Source organism: Natator depressus, chromosome 14 (genome assembly GCF_965152275.1).
Source record: "Natator depressus isolate rNatDep1 chromosome 14, rNatDep2.hap1, whole genome shotgun sequence".
NCBI classification, from domain to species: Eukaryota; Metazoa; Chordata; order Testudines; family Cheloniidae; genus Natator; species Natator depressus.
Genome location: NC_134247.1, coordinates 3,384,177 through 3,407,730, shown reverse-complemented (window position 1 = coordinate 3,407,730; position 23,554 = coordinate 3,384,177). Strand labels below are relative to the sequence as shown.

The following is a 23,554-nucleotide window of genomic DNA, read 5'->3' as shown; positions in this document are numbered from 1 at the left end:
CAGCTATTTGATATAGAGAGCAGTGCCACCTTATGGTATAACTTGTTTGTGCAATACAATAGAACCCCAGAGTTACGAACACCTCGGGAATGGAGATTGCTTGTAACTCTGAAACGTTCGTAACTGAACAAAAAGTTTAGTTCTTGCAAAAGTTTACAAATGAACGTTGACTTAATACAGCTTTGAAACTTTACTATGCAGAAATGCTGCTTTCCCTTTATTTTTTAATAGTTTACGTTTAACACCGTACTGTACTGTATTTGATTTTATTTTTTTCCCTCTCTGCTGCTACCTGATTGTGTACTTCTGGTTCCCAATGAGGTGTGTGGGTGATTAGTCAGTTCGTAACACTGGTGTTCGTAACTCTGAGGTTCTTCTGTAGATGGATACCGCACAACGTATTTAATTTGCATTAAATTAAAAACACCCAGGTCACACTCCAACACCTCGACTGCAGTTAGTGTCCTCTAACTCATGTTCGGAACCCACTTGAGCATTGCAAATGTTTAGTTTTTAAATTGTATTAGTCAACTGCCAGCATCTGAGAATATTAATCTAGGTTTTTAAGACTGAAATGGCACCACGTGTGTCACGGTTATTACCAATGCTGGTTTTTATGGCCAGGATATCAAATTTTGGTTTTATTGCTGCTAACAAGGATGGCAGTAAAAGCTCCAGAATGTGGGATCCAGGGAGCAGTTTACAGCACTGGTAAGTGCGGTGCCTCGACTGTGACCTAGGTGTCTGAAGACAGCTCAGTCGCTCTGGCCCATTTTATTCTTGACCTATCTGCTGGACACACCAGCAGGCCTGGCTATCACAATGGCTGGTTTTGTGAGGTAAGGTTAAATGGGCAGCTCTAAACAGAGGCTACCAGGCCATGCCTTTCATAGGAATTCCCATACAGCGTCAAACCCATAGTCAATGGGCCTCATTATCTTCTCTGACAGTGGCCAGCACCAGATGCTTTAGAGGAAGGTGCAAGAAACCCCGTAAGATGCAGTTGAGATAATCTTCTCGTTAAGGAGGTCTCCTCCTCACATCTTACCAAGATTGGCCTAAGTTCGGAAGCAAAAAAATTCTTATTCCTTCGGAAACTTTTTAGTATTGGAACTCTGGATATTTGTTATTGATATAAATGTCCAGTTCCTCCACGAATTTTGCTAAATTGTTGGCTTCCATGCCCTGTGTCAGGGAGTTCCACCGTCTAACTTTGCATTATTTATTTCCTTTCTTCATGAGGGGCAGCTTGGCCATCCGCTGTTAACATCTGATCATTCCTGACCTGGGCCAGCTCTGCACAGGGGGGTCACCTGTGGGAGGTTCTATATCCCACTAATACCGCACAATTTTGAATAAGAGGATTAAAAAAAACTTTGACACTGAGTATTCAGGGCTGGAGGAATTTCTGCTCTTTCCCCTGCACCCTAAAAAAAGGGGGGGCATGGCAAATTGTGGAACTACGGGGAAGATGTTTTGGCTGAATTCTTGTGGGCAAGGCCCCTTCCTCCTTTCGCTGGTAAAAGCTATTTTAGCCCCAGCCCTGGTGTCAGGCGCCCTGCCTGTCCGCCCGTACGAAGGGGCGCAGCAGAGTTCAGCGTCCTCCATCATCTCCCTCCTGGGCTATCCCAGGGCGCTCTCGGGGCCTCAGGCTTGGCACCGGCCCGCTCCGGTTCTGGCCCCCGGGCCCCGCTTTCCGGCCCGCACAGGCAGCGGCTGGGCCGGGAGCCGGGCCAGGGCCGCGTGTCCCCAGGTGCGAGGGCAGACTGCGGGGGGGGGGGGGGGGCAGGCCCCGCCCCCCCGGCCACACGCCCCGCTCCCTCACGGAACAGCCCCGCCCCCCAACAGGGCGGTGGCGGCCCCCGGCCCGTCACGTGACTGCTCCGCTTCCGGGCCCCGCGGGCGTTGCTGGGCAACGGGGACACGCCGCCCGCGGCTGCAGGGAGCCGGGCCCGGAGCGGATCTGACCCCCCAGGCCGGGTGAGGGAGGGAGGGAGGGAGGGAGGGCGGGCGGGGATGCGGGTCTGCCCCCTCCCCCCCGGGTCTGCCCCCAGGCGGTACCTTGGCAGCCCGGCCCCTCCCCTGCCGCGGGCGCCCCTCGTGCAGCGCCTGGCGCAGCCGGCACCCGCAGGCACTAGGGCTCCGCGGGGCAGCGTGTGGGGCCAGGGCGCAGAGCGGGGCCGCAGCCAGGACTCCTGGGTTCGCTCTGAGCCGTGCGCGGGGCCGCAGCCAGGATTCCTGGGTTCCCTCTGCTAGGAGCCATGTGTGGGGCCAGCAGCCAGGACTCCTGGGTTCCCTCTGCTAGGAGCCATGTGTGGGGCCCAGGACGCAGAGCGGGGCCAGTAGGCAGGACTCCTGGGTTCACTCTGAGCCGTGCGTGGGGCCGAGGGCGCAGAGTGGGGCCTGGCAGCCAGGACTCCTGGGTTTGCTCTGCTAGGAGCCGTGTGTGGGGCCCAGGACGCAGAGCGGGGCCAGCAGCCAGGACTCCTGGGTTCACTCTGCTAGGAGCCATGTGTGGGGCCCAGGACGCAGAGCGGGGCCAGCAGTCAGGACTCCTGGGTTCGCTCTGAGCCGTGCGTGGGGCCGAGGGCGCAGAGCGGGGCCTGGCAGCCAGGACTCCTGAGTTTGCTCTGCTAGGAGCCGTGTGAGGGCCCAGGGCGCAGAGCAGGGCTGGCGGCCAGGACTCCTGGGTTCGCTCTGCTGGGAGCCATGTGCGGGGCTGAGGGCACAGAGCAGGGCCAGTAGCCAGGACTCCTGTGTTCGCTCTGAGCCGTGCTTGTGGCCGAGGGCGCAGAGCGGGCCCTGGCAGCCAGGACTCCTGAGTTTGCTCTGCTAGGAGCCGTGTGTGGGGCTGAGGGTGCAGAGGTTCGTACTGCTTTAACTGTATTGGTTTGAAATTGTATCGTTAAGGAGGTCTGACCCTCTAGCATGGACACAGTGTAAAGGTGCTTGCCTCAGTTTCTTCCTGTAAACACTCCTGTAATAATAATTAGAGGAATAGGCTGTACCGGCATAAGGCACATTTATACTCCTATAACTGCATCCATGCTAGGGGTGAATGGTTTTAACTATTTCAATAAAAAAAACCACTCACTCCCAACTGAAATAGTTAAACGGGTACAAAAACTGTGTAGACCAGGGGTTGCTCTTTAAAGGCCAAGGTCCCCATCTCCTGAATGTGCAATCATAGGTCAAAGGAAATGGTAGGAAAGCCTGTTGCATGCTAGATCCATCGAAGAAATTAGGGATACACTTACAAAACAGAGTGATAGAAATCAGAGAGGAAAGGCCCACTGGATCATCCAGTCCAGGATTGTTCCCTAATTTAAACTCTCATTTCTAAACACAGAGTGTAATCCTTTGGGGTAGGGACTACATCTTTCTGTGTCCCCCAGGAAGCATCTGCTGTGCAACACAGCAGTGAAACAGTAAGTTTGAAGCAGTGCAAAGGTGCAATGTTTCCTTCTCCCTTGCCTCAGCAGGCACCATGGAGATCGTCTATGTGTATGTGAAGAAGCGCAGCGAGTTTGGCCGACAATGCAACTTCTCTGACCGGCTGGGCGAGACCAACGTGGACATCCAGCCAGACCCGAGCCAAGCTTCAAACTTCATCGAGCGGGACCCCATTGATGCTGCAATACAGTGTGCCAGTGATATGTCAGAGCATGAGGTAGAGTGGGAGCAAACAGAGCTCTCTTTTAATGAATACTTGCTTGCAAGGCTTCCTCTGACAGGATAAGAGGGATGTGTCGCTTAATGGGGTTGCAGAGTTTGGTATGCTCAACAATGCAAGGCAGCCTTAGTCAGTGATAAACTGGAGATCTTCTGGGACCCCATCTGTAGGAGGAGGATATAGGTATCAAGATCTCCTCTGGAAGAAATTTAGTGATGCTGCTGGTGTAACAATTGGGCGGTATTCAGAGAAGTTTGCAATGATGTTATCTCAGGGTTCTCACCCATCCTAAAATTCACAAGATGGAGCCAATATTTTCATTTCTGTCTCCTGCAGGACAGTTAAGAGCTCTGAGTTTGTCTCGTGGTTAAAGCAGGAGACAGGGTTCTGTTGGTTCTGCTTCATTGTATGGCCTTGGCAGCTCTAAGATGTTAAGACCTAAAGTGGATTTGATCTTAGCTACCTCACAGGAAACAAGTTGTGAGGCTCCATGGATGTTTGTAGCGTGGCTTGAGATCCTCTGAGGAGAACCTCCACCATAGCAGGAAAGAGACTCGTGTGTTGCAAACCTGGAATGCCATGAGAAAAGGGGGGTGGTTGGGGGGTTCTCACTTCTCTGCAGTCAGTGATGGTTAATAAAGAAAACGATTCATGAATGATTTCCTAAGAGCTCCCAGAGCCGGACTGATCCTTTGCAAAGCCAATCTGCTCCGCTTGGGTGAGAGATGAGAAGCTACTTTGGGTTTGAACTGTGGAGAAGTAGCCAATAATTCTTCATTCCAGTGCTGGCCCCTGTTTGCAATCACATTGTTGGAAACCCCTTTTTTCCAGTGTGGGGAGTAATAAAAGTAAGAACTTTGTTAGTCCAATTTGTTAACATTCCCAGATGAGCTCTCTACCTTCCTTGTAATTTGCCCAGTTTAAATAATAAGGGATTTCTCAGTTATAAGGTGTAATGCTACATGATCCCATTGCATTCCAGTAGATGGAAGTTGAGTGGGGTGCTACGGACATTTGGTGAAGTGATTGTCCATAATTCCATTGTTAGCCACAGAGGGGACTACGAGCTCAACACTTGGTTATGGCCAGAAAAGTGACTGTAATGCTGGCAGCTTCTCACCATCTGTGTGTGTGTGTGTTCAGGTCAGATCTGCTGATGGCACTGACGAAAATAGTGTTTACTCCCCTTTGCCCCGCAGGAGCAGTGCAGCTGGAGAGGAGTGTGCAGGGTTCTAATCTGCCTTGTGCATCAGCAACTGAACAGCCTGTTCTATTCTGGCTGCTGGCTCTTTAGTCTTGGTGATGGCGCAGGAGCCAGAGAGAGGAGTTTTGAAAACCCAGGTGGAGTTTGCAGCACTGACAAAGCCAGGGAAATTGGTAGTCTGAGCACTGGAATCAATTCCAGATCTGGAATCAGTGAGGGAGTAAATGCTAGACCCCACAAAGTCAGCTCATGGAGCAGCTTTAAAAACCAAGCCCATCAGCTTTGTATCTTGCTTCCCTCTTGCTTTGTGTAACACTTCAGGTCAACACGGAGAGATTTGAGATGGAAAATCAGGGGGTTAACCACTTGGAAGGAGGGTGGCCAAAAGACGTCAACCCCCTGGAGATGGAGCAGACCATTCGCTTCCGGAAGAAAGTGGAGAAAGATGAGAACTATGTCTACACCATCATACAGCTCGGCAGTGTAAGGCCACTGTCCCATCCCTTTACCCTCCCCTCTCCTTTACTGCCCCTCTGCCTGTCTGCGTGTGTTACAGTTCCCTTTCCCATCATGCTCTGCTTGCTGCCTGCCCTCCCAAGCCAGTAGGTTCCCCAAATGTCACATCACGGCTTATTTGCATGACTTGTTTCACAGCTGATGGAACATTGCATCAAACAGAACAATGCGATTAATATCTACGAGGAGTACTTTGAAGATGAGGAGACAGCAGACGTAGCAGATGAGCCTCCGTCTGCAAAAACCATCAGTGTCTTCAGGTATTGGCAGCCAGGAGGTGCTGCGCTGTGTTCTAAGCATTCACTGTTCTGTTCCAGTCCATACTGACCATTGGGCCAGCTGAGACGGCTACTTCAGTTAAGCCTGCTCTGCTAAGCTGCATCTGCTGACAGGAGCAGGCATAACCGAAGCAGCCATCGCAGCAGATCCTAGCAGCAGTCCATCTCAACCAGAATTAACTGCAGGACATCCCAGCTATATGAATGGAAGGCTGGAGCTATAGCCTTTCCTCTGGTAGAGACAGTCTCTCTCTGCACTCGGACCAACCCTGTCAATTTCAACCTTGGCTCAGAAAGATAATCCTTGGAGATGTTTCAGAGTAGTAGCCATGTTAGTCTGTATCCGCACAAAGAAAAGGAGTGCTTGTGGCATCTTAGAGACTAACAAATTTCATAGAATCATAGAATATCAGGGTTGGAAGGGACCCCAGAAGGTCATCTAGTCCAACCCCCTGCTCGAAGCAGGACCAATTCCCAGTTAAATCATCCCAGCCAGGGCTTTGTCAAGCCTGACCTTAAAAACCTCTAAGGAAGGAGATTCTACCACCTCCCTAGGTAACGCATTCCAGTGTTTCACCACCCTCTTAGTGAAAAAGTTTTTCCTAATATCCAATCTAAACCTCCCCCATTGCAACTTGAGACCATTACTCCTCGTTCTGTCATCTGCTACCATTGAGAACAGTCTAGAGCCGTCCTTTTTGGAACCCCCTTTCAGGTAGTTGAAAGCAGCTATCAAATCCCCCCTCACTCTTCTCTTCTGCAGACTAAACAATCCCAGCTCCCTCAGCCTCTCCTCATAAGTCATGTGCTCTAGACCCCTAATCATTTTTGTTGCCCTTCGCTGGACTCTCTCCAATTTATCCACATCCTTCTTGTAGTGTGGGGCCCAAAACTGGACACAGTACTCCAGATGAGGCCTCACCAGTGTCGAATAGAGGGGAACGATCACGTCCCTCGATCTGCTCGCTATGCCCCTACTTATACATCCCAAAATGCCATTGGCCTTCTTGGCAACAAGGGCACACTGCTGACTCATATCCAGCTTCTCGTCCACTGTCACCCCTAGGTCCTTTTCCGCAGAACTGCTGCCGAGCCATTCGGTTCCTAGTCTGTAGCGGTGCCTGGGATTCTTCCGTCCTAAGTGCAGGACTCTGCACCTGTCCTTGTTGAACCTCATCAGATTTCTTTTGGCCCAATCCTCCAATTTGTCTAGGTCCCTCTGTATCCTATCCCTACCCGCCAGCGTATCTACCTCTCCTCCCAGTTTAGTGTCGTCTGCAAACTTGCTGAGGGTGCAATCCACACCATCCTCCAGATCATTTATGAAGATATTGAACAAAACCGGCCCCAGGACCGACCCTTGGGGCACTCCGCTTGATACTGGCTGCCAACTAGACATGGAGCCATTGATCACTACCCGTTGAGCCCGACAACCTAGCCAGCTTTCTACCCACCTTATAGTGCATTCATCCAGCCCATACTTCTTTAACTTGCTGGCAAGAATACTGTGGGAGACCGTGTCAAAAGCTTTGCTAAAGTCAAGGAACAACACGTCCACTGCTTTCACTTCATCCACAGAACCAGCTATCTCGTCATAGAAGGCAATTAGATTAGTCAGGCATGACTTGCCCTTGGTGAATCCATGCTGACTGTTCCTGATCACTTTCCTCTCATCTAAGTGCTTCAGAATTGATTCCTTGAGGACCTGCTCCATGATTTTTCCGGGGACTGAGGTGAGGCTGACTGGCCTGTAGTTCCCAGGATCCTCCTTCTTCCCTTTTTTAAAGATGGGCACTACATTAGCCTTTTTCCAGTCATCCGGGACTTCCCCCGTTCGCCACGAGTTTTCAAAGATAATGGCCAAGGACTCTGCAATCACAGCCGCCAATTCCTTCAGCACTCTCGGATGCAACTCGTCCGGCCCCATGGACTTGTGCACGTCCAGCTTTTCTAAATAGTCCCTAACCAGCTCTATCTCCACAGAGGGCTGGCCATCTCTTCCCCATTGTGTGATGCCCAGCGCAGCAGTCTGGGAGCTGACCTTGTTAGTGAAAACAGAGGCAAAAAAAGCATTGAGTACATTAGCTTTTTCCACATCCTCTGTCACTAGGTTGCCTCCCTCATTCAGTAAGGGGCCCACACTTTCCTTGGCTTTCTTCTTGTTGCCAACATACCTGAAGAAACCCTTCTTGTTACTTTTGACATCTCTTGCTAGCTGCAGCTCCAGGTGCGATTTGGCCCTCCTGATATCTTTCCTACATGCCCGAGCAATATTTTTATACTCTTCCCTGGTCATATGTCCAACCTTCCACTTCTTGTAAGCTTCTTTTTTATGTTTAAGATCCGTTAGGATTTCACCATTAAGCCAAGCATTTGAGCATAAGCTTTCGAGAGTAATATATAAATATAGATGCTCCTTTAGGTATTTCCAAATAATTCTTCTGGGAGAGCTTAATCCCCCACCTCACTGATTATTTGTTCCGATCTCTGAAAGCAGACTGTTTTTCCTTCCCTGTGTTTTGAGCACTAATTAACATGTCCTTCAAAAAACAGTCAAATAATGTTCATATGGGGAGAATCTAATGGACTTGCGGTATTATGGGGCTCTTTTTAGTTAGTGCATTTCAGTGAGTACCCCAGGTTTTAATATCTTTTGTACCACACAGTGTCAAAGGAATCTTCCTTCTTTGGTTTCTCAAGGATTTTTTTCAGTGTAGGGGCCTGTGTAGTAACTTTTAAAAGTTAGATCCTGGAATGTAATTGAATTTCTATAAATTTCTAACGGGAAAGGTTTATTAGCTCATCTAGGTCTTCCTTTCACAACCCAATGCAGGATTGTTTCCTGTAATCAATACTCAAGGGTTTTAAACTTTCTAATTGAGATTCCCGCCACTTCCCTTGGGACACTATTGCATAGCCTGGAGCATGACAAAATTGTTAGTAAGTTAATGCCGTTGTTTTATTATCAAAAAGGGATCCAAATTTAATCAAAAGGACAGCCACGCATCTCTCCTGGCACCCAGATGGAAGCAAGAAGCTGGCAGTAGCTTATTCCAGCCTGGAGTTCCAGCGAAGTTCTAAAGATATGAGCTATGAGTCATACATATGGGATCTTGGTAAGAAGGAAAAATGCTAGAGTTAGTAATGCTTGGTTCTTAACTAACACGGTCCTTAATGTCTAGTAAGTGCTCTGAAGGTATTAACTAGCTAATCCTCACAATACCCCCCGGGAGAGTAGAAAGAGGAGGTAGACTCCCGTTTTACACATGGGGGAATGAGAAGAGGGGTTTAAGGTATCTGAAACCTGACCAAAATATGGAAAACCACCTGTAAAGACTCTCTCTCTGCAGGGCCAGATTTACACCTCACATGTCACTAGGCACAGCATCTTCAGCACCCCCACTGCCTACAGCTGACCTTTGTGTTTTTCGTAAAAAATTGAAATGAAAAGAAATATAAACACAGCCTCCTTGGGAAGGCATGAGACCCTCCACCATGCATGGTGATCCCAGCCTGAGCCGGGGCGCAGACCACCTGCCCCAGGCGAGGCGCAAAGAGGGGGGACTGTACCTCTCCCCATAGTGAGCAGTCCCCGGGTGTCTTCTGTCCCTCCCACAGCCTGGCATGGCAGCCACACTCCGGCTCTGCCTGTGTAAATAAATGGAGCATTGGCCATGCCCCTCCCTCTCCCTCACCGGCATGGGGCGGAGGCAGCAGGGTGGCCGAGATTGGAAAGGGGCTGGGAAGCTCCCATTCAGCACCTTCAGCAGCCACCCGGCCCTGGCCGCAGCTCACAGCGCCCCCAGGCGGACTGACTTAGACGCTTACCCTGCTCCAGCCCCACATGCTGGGCGGCCACCAACCCATGCCAGGAGCCCGGCTCCCCTCAGGGGAGCTGTATGTGTTAACTTTTAACCCACTTTTAACTTTTAGGCGCCCCAGGCACAGGCCTACTGCGCCTAATTGGAAATCCGGCCCTGACTCTCTGGCTTCCCAAGATAGAGCCCTACTAGCTTTTTCCAGCGAGCTCAGTTACATTTTCCAGACAGATTGGATTGTTGAAGTAGCTTAATTGCCCATTCTGTTAAAAAGCAAGAAGCAACACGCCCTGGGCTGGGAAAATCATCTTGCTGAGGAACTTCCCAGGTGTATAGAACTTCAGTGCAGTGGGTGAGAGGGAGGGGTGTGTGAGAGAGATGTGGACATTAGAAGCAGGACTGAGTCCACCATTGAAAAACAAAAGGATGACAAGCAAAAGGGGCCGTGGAGTGTGAGGAGTGGACACCTCTTCCTCCCCCCATCATTTCACATGCCCTCCCAAAGTGAACAGACCTTTCAGACTGTGGTTGCAGCCCCCTGTGGCTGTGAAAGATGTGGGAGCTGGAGACATTCCTTCTTCTCCCAGCTGTCTGTCTAGTGACTTTCATTCCCAGCGGCTCGCAGCCCCTCAGTAATGGTCCCATCTGCTTTTCCCTCCTTTAGAATCAAGGTGCTAAATGGGAAAAGAGTCATGCAGAATGGAGGCAGAAAGCGCGCACGCAGTGCAACATGCCTTGTCTTTCTGTCCCAAGCCATGGGATGGCTCATATTCTGTTTGGAGGGAGACGACGAGGTGCATTTTTATCTGAGGCAGGGAGAGGAGTTGCTGGGCTATTTCAGGCACAGAACTGGAAGTCAGGATTCCTGGGTTCTCTTCCTGGCTGTTGTGATACCCTGGGGAAGTCATTTCCTCTCTCCACCTCCACCTGTAAAATGGAGAGAATACTTGTAAAGTAATTTTGGGTGAAGAGTGTGACATCGGTGCTAGAGATTACTCCGGATTAGTACATTGTAGTAACGGTTTCTACCCTGCCTCTCGCTAGCACTGAGTTCCTAACCCAGCATCTGTCAAAAACAGACCATTGGACTAGATGCTGGAAAGACATGGGTTCTGGAGGTCACTGCTTAGTGTCCAGCCGTCCTGAGCTGAATTAGTTGGAAATGTTGTTTTCCTTTTGGGCTTCACTCAAACTTTACTCGTTTGTTTTGTCCCTTCCTGGTAGAAAATCCCAACAAACCAGAACTGGTTCTCAGGCCATCATCCCCGCTCGTGAGTCTGGAATACAACCCCAAGGACTCTCACATCCTGGTTGGAGGATGCTATAATGGACAGATCGGTAAGGGACATGGATTGTATGTAAAGCAACGCTACCAGGGGAACTGCTTAATTTTAGTTCTGCACTAGCCTTGCTCCAGTGCTCATCTGCACAAATAATGAGGAGTCCTTGTGGCACCTTAGAGACTAACACATTTATTTGGGCATAAGCTTTTGTGGGTTAGAACCCACTTCATCAGATGCATGGAGTGAAAATACAGGAGCAGGTATAAATACATGACGGGTTGGGGGTTGCTTTACCAACTGTGAGGTCAGTCTAACGAGATAAATCAATTAACAACAGGATACCAAGGGAGGATACAGACTAACACGGCTACCACTCTGAAATCTGCACAAGACTCTTTCGTGTCATTAGCTCCAAGGCCTGGAATACCGAATTGGAATCGGAGCCTTGGGGCTGCCATGACTGATGAGATAACACACGCTCACCTAATTAGGCAGCAGGTGATGGCCGTGCAGGCTATGTGGCTAGATAATTCACCGTGACGTGATAGTGTTCCGGGGGAAGCCCATTCTGTCAGTGGCGGAGGTGGGTCATCCTGGACAAAGAGGCTGTGTTATTTCCTAGAAGAAAGGTGGTCATTTCATTTGTTTAGCCCTCAAAACATGTCAGGCCCTTTCCAGATGGGAAACAGACAAGGATGTAGCTGGTGGAATGCTTTGAATTACTGAGTAACTTGAGTGCTAGTGAAATCAGCAGTCCCTGGAGACCGGAGGCTCGTGCTTATCCATAAAACAGATACAGCCCAAACAGGGGCGGTAAGAGCTTCCTGTGCCCTCTACACGCACTGCCTGGCACCAGTGAGACTCAGCTCCGTTCTGTAGAATGGTCAGGTGGGTCTCTGTGTCCACCCAGTCTGCCCGTGTGCGCTTGTCCCTTCCTGCCTCTCACCTGCGGGAATCAGTGCAGCGGGGACTGCGGGGGGAGAGATGTGGACATTAGAAGCAGGACTGAGTCCCAACATCCGTCACCATTTTATTTAATGTCAACAGTAGCCCAGATACGGCCCATTCACCTAACGGGGGGACCTGCCCTGGGGGATCTGCTGTGCTCAACTAGCTGCCATCGCCAACACAAGTATTCTCTCTGGAGATGCCGTGGGAATGTCCTTGCTCACCAGGGCGTCCTTCCCGTGGCATGGCTGTAGGTGCACCATGTCACCAAGCAGGCTAGGGCCAAGGACAGGAGGCTGCTGTTGTAGATCCCGCGCGCTGCACAGAACACTGTGTAGTGGGTAGTAGCTGCTGGTGGTAGTGTGACCTGCTATTGCTCGCTTCCCCACTAATGTGCCTCGGGAAGTGAGCAGTGGCATTAGAAAAGCTCGGAATAATTGCCTTCATTTCATTTGTAGAATAATTTTTGTTCCCTTGTTTTAAATATTAAAAGAGGCCCCCATCTTTGCCAGATCCATGTAAGATTCTATTATTTATTCAGCCACGCAAGCCTTTCAATTTAATTATGCTCATTTTTATGTTTTCGCTGCCCTTTGCAGCAGCAATCTGATCTGGCAGGGCATACATTAGAAGGACATTATCATGCGCTCCTTAGGTGATGGAAGAGAGAGTCGATTTCACCTCATCCTTCACAGGGCTCCCCAGGCGTGCAGCTGATGGCCCAGCAGAGCACAGGACTGTCACATTCAATTGTTTAATTATAACCGAGCAAGAGCAAGCAAGTGCCGCTCTGCCACGTCTGCAGAGAATCAACCCAGATGCCTAACCCTGGCAAAAGCAGGGCCAGGCAAGTCATTTACACCCAAAATGAGAGCTACCTTTATGCTGTGCTAGGGATTCTCCTCAGCAGCATCTGTGCCTGTCTGATGCAGAGATATGCATATATAGTACCCGCTGTTTTTGTAGGACCTCCACTGATTTGTGCTCCTGCGGAGCCGTTAGAGGGTGCATGAGTTACAAGCTGTGGAGTGGTTTGACGCCAGCCTGCTATACGACCTTGGGGCCTGGATTTCAGAAGCGCCAAGCACCCAGACCACCAGCTGGAGTAGATGGGAACTGGGGTATTGCTCAGCACCACTGCATACATCTCTGCTAGGGATAGGGGTCATCCCTTGCCTCTCCAAGGGCAGTTGGGACACTTGGACTTTCCTACACTGGAGTTTTTGGCTGCTGGTGTAGCTGCATCAGTGACTTGCTTAAGCCAGCTTCAGGCTGCCCTGGGGAACCCACAGTTTAGCCTTTGTTCAGCCCATCTACACTAGAGGTTGCAACAGTTTTGCTAGGTCAGTGTTACTATATTGGCAGCTAAAAACCCCAGTGTATGTGAGGCCCAAATCAGTGGATGGTTTGACGGCTCTTTTGCGATGAAATGCACAAAGTAAGTGCCAGGTAGTCGCAAACCCTGCTCCTTATTCCTGGCATCACTGGGGTGCTGCTGAAGTGATAGCCAAAGGAAGACGAACTCCACGTTTGCTTCATCCAGTTAGAAAGCACCGAGAGGGGAAACAACCCATGGGAGCCAGGTGGAGCAGAGCCAAAACACTGGGGCGGGGAATGGTTATTCACCAGGTCCTCTTTGAGAGCTGCAACCAAAAGAGCGGGGCAGGGGATATGACACTGCTGACGGTCTCCTCCCCCTTCGCAGCTTACTGGGACACCAGGAAAGGAGGACAGCCGGTGGAGCTTTCCACTGTAGAATTCAGCCACAGGGACCCCGTGTATGGAACGATCTGGCTTCAATCCAAAACTGGCACAGACTGTTTCTCCGCTTCTACTGATGGGCAGGTAAAGGCCAAGAGAAAAGGCGGTCTGTGGTCTCCTCACGGCCAGCACCTGGCATCACCAAACGGCTTGGTAGCACTGACAGTCTCTGCTCAGAGGAGAGTTAGTTTGCCCTGGGACACTCCACTGCCCCCCACCCACAGAGAGGAAGCATGCATGTACGTGTGTCCTGCCATTGCACGTCCAGTCATTCATGTGTTTGATTCAAGAGCTACCTGATGCTGGGTAGCATCTCTATACAAGAAAGAAACTCTGGGGATTATGAGAGCGAGCCACTCTGATGTCTCCCATCCCCTCTGCCAGGTCCTGTGGTGGGATATCCGAAAGCTGACCGAGCCCATTGAGACACTGGTGATGGACATCAGCAGGAAAGGAGTCTTGGAGAACGCTTTAGGAGCCATCGCACTGGAGTTTGAACCAACCATGGTGAGTGCCATGAGCTCACGTGGGAGGCTTTGTCCTGTGGTAGTCATTGTTCCAAAGACCCTGGGTGTCCCAGGTTACTTTCTGCTCAGACTGGGGGTGCTGAGCGAGGCTTCGCAGGCTTGTGCAGAGCTCCAAAGCCAGAAGCATGGTGGCCGGGATGCAACGCTTCAGAGAAGCAGTTCCCAGTGGTGGAATCCTTAGGCACAGGCTTGGGTTACGGTCAAGGGTTACGGTGGGGAGGAGGGAACGTACATGTCTGTTGTATTAATTTAGATTAAATAAATGGGCCAAAGTTACTGTCTGACATTAACCAGTGTTAAATGAGGTCCGGGGTTTGGTATACAGAGGCATTCACTTTCTTAGTACCCTGGTAAACACACAGTTAGGAATCCTTTTAACCTTTTATTAAAGATACAGAAAAGAAGGGCAAACAGTGAAAGCCTTTGAAATGTAAAGTGTTAAGTGAGGCTTTCATTTTAAAACAGCCCTTGTTCCCTTTCCCTTAGCTGGAGAGTCTTTAAAGGGAAAACCCCTTGTTTGACAGGCTCTTAGATTGTATTAAAGGTGGTAATAACTGTCCTTGTGGGGGGAAAGAGAATAAGTGAGTTGAACGGGGCTGGAGCTGGCATTGTCACTGTTGTTGTTAAAGTTAAGTCCCATTTTCTTTAGAAGGCAAAACATGATAGACATCCAGAAAAGAGCGTGAGAAAAGAACAGCAGAGACAGAAAATGCAGCTTCTGTCTCTGATGTTGACTCCCACTTGCAGTCTCGCACAGAACATGGTCTTATCAGCCACTCCAAGTTCTGGCAAACTTTTACCAACATGGGGCTGTTTAGGGCATTTTGTTTAGCTGCCTTTTTGGTCACAGGCTGTCTGTCAGCAGTGTTGTAAAATGTACAGTCTTGGGCTGGCTACACCAAATTCTTGTTACACAGAAAGAAGGGGGAGAGAGAGAGGAAAGGGAAGAAATTAGGCAGGGAAGGAAAAGGACACATGGAGGTGGGGGGAGAGAGAGACACGCGCACCCCAGATGGTGTTTGGGATTCAGCCAGGGGAGGTGGTGGCATCAGCTGGGTCCCTCTCTCTGCCCCGCTCTGGCCAGGACATTTCTCAGGATTAGGATGGTCCAGGGTCCCAAGATGTGGTGGGGATGGTAGCCATGTTGGTGAAGCTCACTCCAGCAGACAGTCTTTCTCCCAAAGTCTTTCTTCAAGGACCCAAAAGGCTGTGATGGGCAGAATAGCCCGTCCTCTCATTATTTCGGCTACCAATTAGGCCTCGTTTCCAATGTACCAGCTGTGGTTCACTGATTTCTGGTTCCACGCTTTTCTTGTTTACCCAGCATGATCTTAACACAGTCCCTGAGCTATATCAGGAGGCCTTTGTGTTTGGACTAATTCAGTCTGCCTGCCTCTGCACCTTTCCCCATCAACACTTGTTATTACAGGTTATTGGGACATCTTACGAACTTTCTCACACTTCCAACAGCTGAGCTCACAGCTAGGGTATAACCTCTCTGCAGGGGCTGAAGAGCATGAGTAACAATTTCAGGGCAAACTATTAAGAACCAGGGCACAAACCCCAAATTGGCTATGAGTTCTACACTTACTGTTCACGAACCAATCACCAAGTGCAAACTCCGCAGGCACTATAAGAGCCGTAACATGGAGTCACAGACAGTCCTCTTGGGTACGCCGATCTGTCTCACCACCCAAGTCAGCCTGCCTTTGTGATAGATGGTCCCTTACACCAAGAATCACAGCAATATTCAGGCTACTTCCAACCCCAAAGGACCAGTTATTTAGCCCAGGTCAGTTGCACCTTAGATCTCACACCAAAGACAACGCTTGTAGCCAATCCTATAATACACTATCTAAAGATTTATTAAATCAGAAAAGGAAACCAGAGAGTTATTTACAAGGTGAAAGTAGGTAAACATAGAAACACAAATGAATTACAATCTTACTTTTCAAAAGATAATAGAAGCTTCTCTAATGAGCAAGCTCTATGTGTTGTTTAGGGCTAACTCAGTCAACACAGCTGGGGATCTCTTGCTTATGCCTAGAAAAACTTGCCTTCCCAGAGTCCAAGCAGCACAGGCATAATCAGTTTCTCTTCGTTAGGGGTTTTATTCTCTTCTTCACCCACTCTTTTGGTTGCAAAGCTCAGCTGATGGATGGAGTCCGAGGCCTGGCTCATCTTCATGTGGAGGAGGCAGAATAACAGCAAAAGTCGTTTGTCCTCTTCCTGACAGTATGCAGGGAAATTCCAGCTGCAGCATCCCACAATAGTCTGTCTGGTATTGATGGACTTTTCCTTTTTGGAAGGGCGTAACACCTTCTGTTGAAGATCAACCCGTCACACTAATTAATGTCTCTCTCCTGTCTGGTGATTTACACAGTCACAGAGGTTCACAATACAATTGCTCAAATATTACTTTACAGTATGGGATGCGGCTTCTATAAGTGAGATTAATGCTGGCTGCAAGTCACAAGCATTCAATAAAGTCTAAACACTAAACACATTTGTAAAACTCTCAAGCCTATTTTAACAATACTAACCCCGTTGAGCCAGACAGATGCCTGCTAAGTATTTGTCAGTGTTCAACTGAGACATGGGGACCTTGGCATGAGCTCGCACCTGGCCTGCCAGCATCTCACAGGGTACATTTGTAGGCCCAGTTAGTATGACATCTCATACGGTCCTGGCGTTGTGTAGGGTTCAGCAGGCAAACCAGGTTCTCTACACACTGGTTTATATTTCTCAAACATGTTGATTTCCTGAGCTTCCACACCATTCACATGCTTCATTACCATGCACCACATCTGTCTGCATTCAGAGTAACTCCACTGACTTCCATGGGGTTACTCTGGATTTACATCAGCGGTGCTGAGAGCAGGATGTGGGCCCATATGTGTTGTGTACAAATCTGCTTGAATTTGAGAGAGAGGCTGGCCAGTGCCATAAAGCATCTCGAATGCTGCAGGTGGTAATCTCTGCGCACAGCATGGGTTTCCTTCATGGAACCAGCACTTAACAAGCCCGGAATTTATTTATTTTCTCCTGATCTTGGCATACAACTAAAGGTCTCTGTTAGAAGACTGGGGTGATAATGGCCTGAGATTGTTGTTTGTTGCTAAAGTCGAGTATTTGCAGCATACGCAGGGCTCTTCCTTGGGAAGCCTGCTGGGTTCTACATTAGTAAGTGTAAATTATCCAGTGTTGTGTTTTGGCTTCCCTTTCCCCGCTACCCCTGCAGTTGGTTGCTGCCGAGACAGGAAAAATCAGATCTAGACTCTAAGGGATCTCTAATCTCCAGAGCCGGCAGGGGCCGAGCCATGATAAGCATCTTTATCTCTGCATTGCACAGCCGAGCAGTGCTATAATTGCTGAGAATGGAGAGTTGCGTAGAGCCAGTGGGGGGCTGCAGTTGATAAGTATCCTGCTCTGTGTGCGCAGAAATTGGGATGTTTACAAAGCGATGAGGCCAACAGTGAATGAGAGCTGGGGGGCTGCTTTGACACTGGCTCTGCAGAGCAAACCTCAACTGCATGGAAGTGCCTTTGGTTTAAGTGTAGCCCTGAAGACAAAGGAACCGAGCTGTATATGACAATGTAGGGATGGGGAAGGCCTGTTGGATGAGACTCCATCTCTCCAGCAAGGCATCAAGAAATGTAACCTCAGTTTATATACACAGGACATGAAGCTTAGGCGAAAAAAACAACTAGTGCGTGTCCAGGGAAAAGCCAGAATTCTAGGCAGTCGCTTGATCTTCAGTGGATTCCACGCTACTTTCACCAGCTTCGGGAAGCTGGAGTTGGGCTTGTTCCTAGAATGGTGGATCTCACCAACAGTGCTCTAGTTAATAGTACACCTGCCAGTTTTCAATGCCGGGTTCAGTTCTCCTCTTGATGCACGTTGGAAGAAAGTTTGCCTGCATAACTCCTACGGGCATTACTTGGATCCAGCTACACCCTCGCCTTCCACTCATCTAGAGGAGAACAAACCCCCTTTCTGGGACCTGCCCTTCATGTGGGAGATCCTCTCCCGCTGGAAGAGCATCCCCATACCCAGTGATAGTTGCGTTCAACTGTATTTCCGACCACAGCCGACCAAGTTCATGGTGGGGACGGAACAAGGCATGGTGATCACCTGTAACCGCAAAGCCAAGACACCTGCTGAAAAGATAGTTGGCACATACAGTGGGCACCATGGCCCCATCTACGCCCTGGCAAGGAACCCTTTCTTCCCCAAGAACTTCCTGACAGTCGGGGACTGGACTGCTCGGATCTGGTCTGAGGACTGCAAGGAATCATCCATCATGTGGACAAAGTAGGCAATGGGTTTTGTTTTGCACGTACTGTTTTTGTCCCTGATTTATAGGCACAGGATGGGGTTTCAGAAGCATCTCAGTGATGGAGGAGCACAATTCTCCGTCTATTTTAATGGCACTTCAGTGCCTGAATCACTGGGCTTTGGAAATCCCACCTGCGGCCCCAGCGAGTGGTGGTGGCAGGAAATTGTTCCTCCCCCCACAATTAGGTTTCTTTAGAATTCGCCTTGCAGAGCCACAGAGCTCGAGCCATCGTGAAGACAGAAGCAGAACAGGAGTGAAGGGACCTGGATTCACTCTTGGTCCGGTTGCATGTCCCAGCCCCAGTATACGTGTAAGGCAGCTGCCTAGCGTGTCTAGCACAGCAATGCATGGCATGTTAAAGCCACGCACTCAGGGAATTCAGCAGTTACTCCAATGTAGCATAGCTCTTTAACGTGGATTCTTCAGCACCAAATGGTGTGAATGAGTTGTTCTAAGAGCTGCTGGATTTCTTGGCAGGTACCACATGGCTTACCTAACAGATGGGTGCTGGAGCACCATCCGGCCAGCTGTCTTCTTCACAAGCAAAATGGACGGGACCCTTGACATCTGGGACTTCCTCTTCAAACAGAACAACCCCTCCCTCAGCGTGAAGGTTGGGTCAGAAACATGTCGTCTTTTACCTTTGTGTCTCCTCATCGCCCACTGGGTGGGAGCGGAGACCAAGCCATTGCAGGGATCTGAACCATTGCAGGGATGTGCCAGGTGCTTCGCAGACCAAGGCCAGTGGAAGGCTGCACCCACGCAATGCTTTAAGTTGCCTGTGTTGAGTTCTGCAGCAGGAGTGAGCTAGCAAACGCATCCTGGCCAGCCCGGCCGTGGAGGAAATAAAGCGGCCAGCATAAGCTCTGGTGCACACATAGGCACTCACCAATGTCTCACTGTTCGGGCAACCCAAACCTGTAGGAAAGAGATGTTCCCACCAAGTTTTTGCTGTGTCCGTGTTTCCAATGTGTGCCTCCTCGTAGTAGCTGGGAGCAGGAGCCAGGCCTCCCACCTCCCCCGTTTAGGCCATGTCACACATAAGTGAAAACATCTTTTAAAAATCCATTTCAGCGAGTATTAATGACTAGTGCCTGAGGCGCGCATGTCAGTCAGTCCTGACATGCTGAGCCGTGTGGCCAGCCTGCCCTGAGACAGGCGCCCTGACACTCTGGTGATGGGCAGCACCGAAGCAGTAAACTCCCCAAGTGGTCCTTCTTCCCCAGGTCTGTGACGAGCCTCTCTTCAGCCTGCGTCTGCAGGACACCGGGCGTTTCATTGGCTGCGGCTCTAAGCTGGGCACGGTGACCCTGCTGGAGGTCTCTTCTGGGCTCTGTACCCTGCAGAGGAACGAGAAGAACCTGGCCACGGCGGTGAGTGTCTCGTGCTGCAAGTGGCCACGTGGGCCAGGCTGTGCTAGCTGCCACAGGTGAGCTCAGGGTCTGCTTTGAACCCGGATGCTTCCAATCTCCCTCGTAACGTTTGCCAGTAGAAACTTGTGTGATGCAAGCGGTTGGCATGGATTGTCGTTAACGGTCTGGGAGTACATGCACCCATGCTGGGGGTTGCTCTGGGGCACCCAGGTTGTCTATGGACAGAAGCTGCACCTGTTTAACTTCAATTGGATTAAAACCAGATTTAGTTAAACCACTGCAAAGCCCTGTGTGGATGCACTTATATCTGTTTAAGTCTGGTTCCGTGGATTTCATTTTGCCCCCAGGCGTAGCTAACCTAGGTTAGAGCGGCCACACAAAACATTGCACCAGTTTAACTAAAATGGGCTTCAAATCAAACCTGCCATTAAACCAGTGCAGCGTTGGGTGTAGTCCAGGCTTTCCGCGGGGTGTCTCTGGCAATAGGATGGTGCAGTGTTAGGAGGGGTTCAGAGGTAGGCAATCCTGGGCCCATGCTGCAAAAAGGGGGGCATTCTGGTGGCATTCCAGGTCTCACTAACATCAGGGACATGGACCTCTGTGTTCTCGAGCCTTCCTCCTCTGCACTGTGCGGGGCTGGCTCTCTCTATTCCCCTGGTGTGTGTAGGAGTTTTAAGGCAAAGACTCACCCCTTCACCCCTGGTGGCGGGCACAAGGGGAAACACTTGGGTTCCTAAGCAAGTGACCTGATTTCTCCAGGGTGCTGAGGACCCCAGCCAGTGTGGCAGCTCCTCATCACGGCCCATGGAGTAGGGTTAGGTGCCTAGCTTTAAGCCCCGGAGCTCATCCTGAGGCACCCTGACGCACTTGACCTGTGTAACTGCTTCACAGCAGGGGCCAAAGCGCCAGAGACCCCACTTGTGGGGATTCTGCTGTGTGAAGGAGACCTGTGGCTGATCCCTGGATGGAGGGGGATTGCGGGAATGCCGAGGGCATGGCTAATGTGTGCACTGAGCAGCGGGACCTGCTGTGGGGCAGGAAGGGAGCAGCCTGGCGCGCTGTAGGGGCTAACGGCATGGGTTCTTAGGCGTTCTGCTTCAGTTCAGGGGCCAGGATTCCTCCCCACAGCCCTCTCGCTGGCGACCCAGGTCCCCGAGCCCTAGCCCTCTCCTGCCCCCTGTGCCTCTCAGATGTTTGAGCGAGAAGCAAAGCGAGAGAAGATCCTGGAGGCCCGGCACCGGGAGATGCGTCTGAAGGAGCGCACCAAGACTGAGGGCAAGGAGGAGGACATGAAGGTGGAGACGGAGGAGGAGAAGCCTGAGGAGCTGCTGGCCAGAGTCCAGCAGGAGTTCTTCGAGGTCATCGAAGCAGAGATCAAGAGGAAGGAGCGGGCAGCCAAGCTGTCGAAAGCTCAGGTAGCACAGAGACGAGGTCTGCAAAAGGGATGGGGGGGTGGCTCTCTGACCATGGTGCTACAGCCTGGAGCTGGCGTCTAGGAGGCAGGTCGATGAGCTCGGGGTGGGCGGCACATCACGTGCTGTGAGGAGACTAAATGGAAGTGCAGCTCTGCTCTGCAAGGGCCCTGCGATGAGGGACTTGCTGATTCCAAATCAGGTGGACTCAGTTAAAAGTCAGAGGTGATTTCCCTACCTACCAGTCCTGCCGCATGTCTTAGACCCGTGACGTTTATATCAGCCGTCAAGCTGCAGGATTCCTCTCTGAGAACATGGCGTTCACCCAGCAGGGCAGGGAGAGCCCAAGGAACAGACTGCTGTTTCAGGCTAATGGTCTGTTTGCCTTTGCTTTCATTTCATTGCAGGGGACCCCGATCCCCTGACAATCACTTAGCTGTCCCCCGTAGGTTTGATGGATGTGAGCCTGGCCCTGCGTTGTTCACACCATTGTCACTCAACTTCTGCAGTTATTCACTTAACCTTCCAGTACCGGCTTCCCCTCATGAAAGAACAGTCTGTTTGAGAGTATTAACTGCACCCCTATGGAGAAGATGATTTCTGACTGACTGCACTTTTGTCCCGTTTACCAGTGCGCTGCCTGTTGTGGGGAACTCTGCCGGGCTGGCACAGATTCCACAAGAGCGGGGGGCTGATTTTTATAGAGGTTCTAAGTATTCACTGATAAAAGGCCAAAGCAGCAGAGCTGGGCAGGGAGCTGTTTCAGAGAGAAAGAGGGTCCGTAAGAGCAGGTTTTCCATGCCTGGGGACTTGGAACACAACGATCTCCCTATTCCTTTCAGGAGAAAGAAGTTACAGATGAAAACGAGGACGAGGACCCTTACAAGGTCAGGATACACCCCAGGCTACCCTCCTTTCCCCTCTGTAGACTGATTCCCCCATTTCTACCCCCCCCCGACTCCTGAAAAGCCCCCACACTGTGGCTTTTTTCAATGTCTCTCCTTCTCTGAGCACCCCAGCTTGCCAGTCACACACCGATCCCCATGTGAAATTCACACAGGAGCCAAAATTAGGGGCATCCATATCCCAGCAGTCTCACCTGCACTGCAAGAGGGAACTGTGTAACTGGGTCCCCCATGTGGCAGCGCCCAGAGTGTAGATGCAGCTCTGGGTTCTTTGCGAAAGGAGGGGTTTGAAAGGTGTGTATTCTCAGGGGGAGGAGCCCAGCTTTCCTCCCTCCTACCAGCTCCACTCAGGATATGCTGTGGGGCCAGTCCCCTTCCTAAGGACACCAGGCGGGTTTGGCTTGGGAGCTTGCGCCTAACCCTTTATTCTCAGCTGCTGCTTCTTTCCCTATGAACTTTCCCTCTCCCCTTGTACGTGAGCAGCTAACCCTACCTCTCTGTGCAGCCAGCCTTCTTGGGCGGCACCCTTCTAAGGCAGCCATCCCATTCCTTTGGTCAGCTGCCGTGGGGCCGGCGTGGGGAGGGGGCTTCCTGTCAGCCTCCATCCTGTGCAGTGCTTGGACCCAGGCATCCTGTGTGATGACATGCAGCACAGCCGGTGGAGCCAGAAAGAGTAAGCGTGGATTCTTCCCCACTGTCTTGTGAGCCTGCCGAGGTTCAGGAGGGCCAGCTAGTGCAGCTCACTGCACCTGTGACGGATCTGGACTCCCCTTCGCTGGCTGGCAGGGCATTGGGATGCTGTCTATGGGAAGAGACTCTGGGCCCCAGGAGACCCTCCTTGGCCTAACCCCTGTTCTCTCTCTGCAGGAGGAGTGAGCCTGGTGTGTGGATCACAGTTGCACTTAATTTATTCTCGTACCAGTGCAGGTTGTTTCCCCTTTTGATCTTTTCTACAAGATAGACTGGATTAATAAACAGCAGCACTTTTAAGCCATGTCTGGTTGGATCCAACAGATATCAGGGTGTCGGGATCTGTATGTTACAATCCGCTTTGCATCCTGAATCGATGGAGGAGGCGGGCAGCCATTCCCCAGCCGCTGCTCTCTGCTTAGAGACCGTGCTGTCTCCCCCACGTGGACCCACAGGCTGAGCAGCAGCAGCTGCTGGAGGTCTGTGCCGTGTTCTGTTCCGCCTGCTCTCCTTCAGCCACCTGCCCACAGGAGCATGGGACGTTCCCCTTCCCCTCAGAAAGCAGCATCTTTGTGACATGACAAAAGGCCAAACAGTCCTGGGCAAACACTTGGCTCCTCTCCTTGTCCCACCATGCACCCTGCAGCCACTGCGCCAGCTCATCTGGCCTCGCGATCCCAGCTGGGGCGACCTGTCTAGTCTGTCGAGCTTCCCCTGTGACACTCATCCACACGCGATCTGCTTGGGTCGTGGAACTGATAGGCCTGTTCCAAAGCCGCAGGCACACTTGCGACTCTCCTGCTGACAGTAAAGGGGCCAGGCGCTGG

General features: G+C 50.9%; 1 protein-coding gene across 5 annotated transcripts; it reads left to right on the top strand.

Moving 5' to 3' along the window:
• Positions 1-1,851: 1,851 nt before the first annotated feature.
• DNAI2 (dynein axonemal intermediate chain 2) lies at positions 1,852-23,018 on the top strand. 5 transcript variants are annotated; one of them, XM_074971109.1, is made up of 14 exons: positions 1,852-1,980; positions 3,480-3,670; positions 5,199-5,360; positions 5,532-5,653; positions 8,645-8,787; positions 10,714-10,827; positions 13,426-13,565; positions 13,866-13,988; positions 18,099-18,322; positions 18,825-18,960; positions 19,574-19,720; positions 20,911-21,135; positions 21,975-22,019; positions 22,905-23,018. In XM_074971109.1, exons 2-14 carry the CDS (start codon positions 3,488-3,490, stop codon positions 22,911-22,913), a joined length of 1,773 nt encoding a protein of 590 aa, XP_074827210.1. In that variant the 5' UTR covers positions 1,852-1,980; positions 3,480-3,487; the 3' UTR covers positions 22,914-23,018. The 5 variants fall into 5 exon arrangements, with proteins under 5 accessions (XP_074827210.1, XP_074827208.1, XP_074827213.1 ...); XM_074971107.1 differs by lacking the exon at positions 22,905-23,018 and adding an exon at positions 22,597-22,865; XM_074971108.1 differs by lacking the exon at positions 22,905-23,018 and adding an exon at positions 22,597-22,865 and having other exon boundaries at positions 1,874-1,980; positions 3,483-3,670.
• The last annotated feature ends 536 nt before the right edge of the window (positions 23,019-23,554 follow it).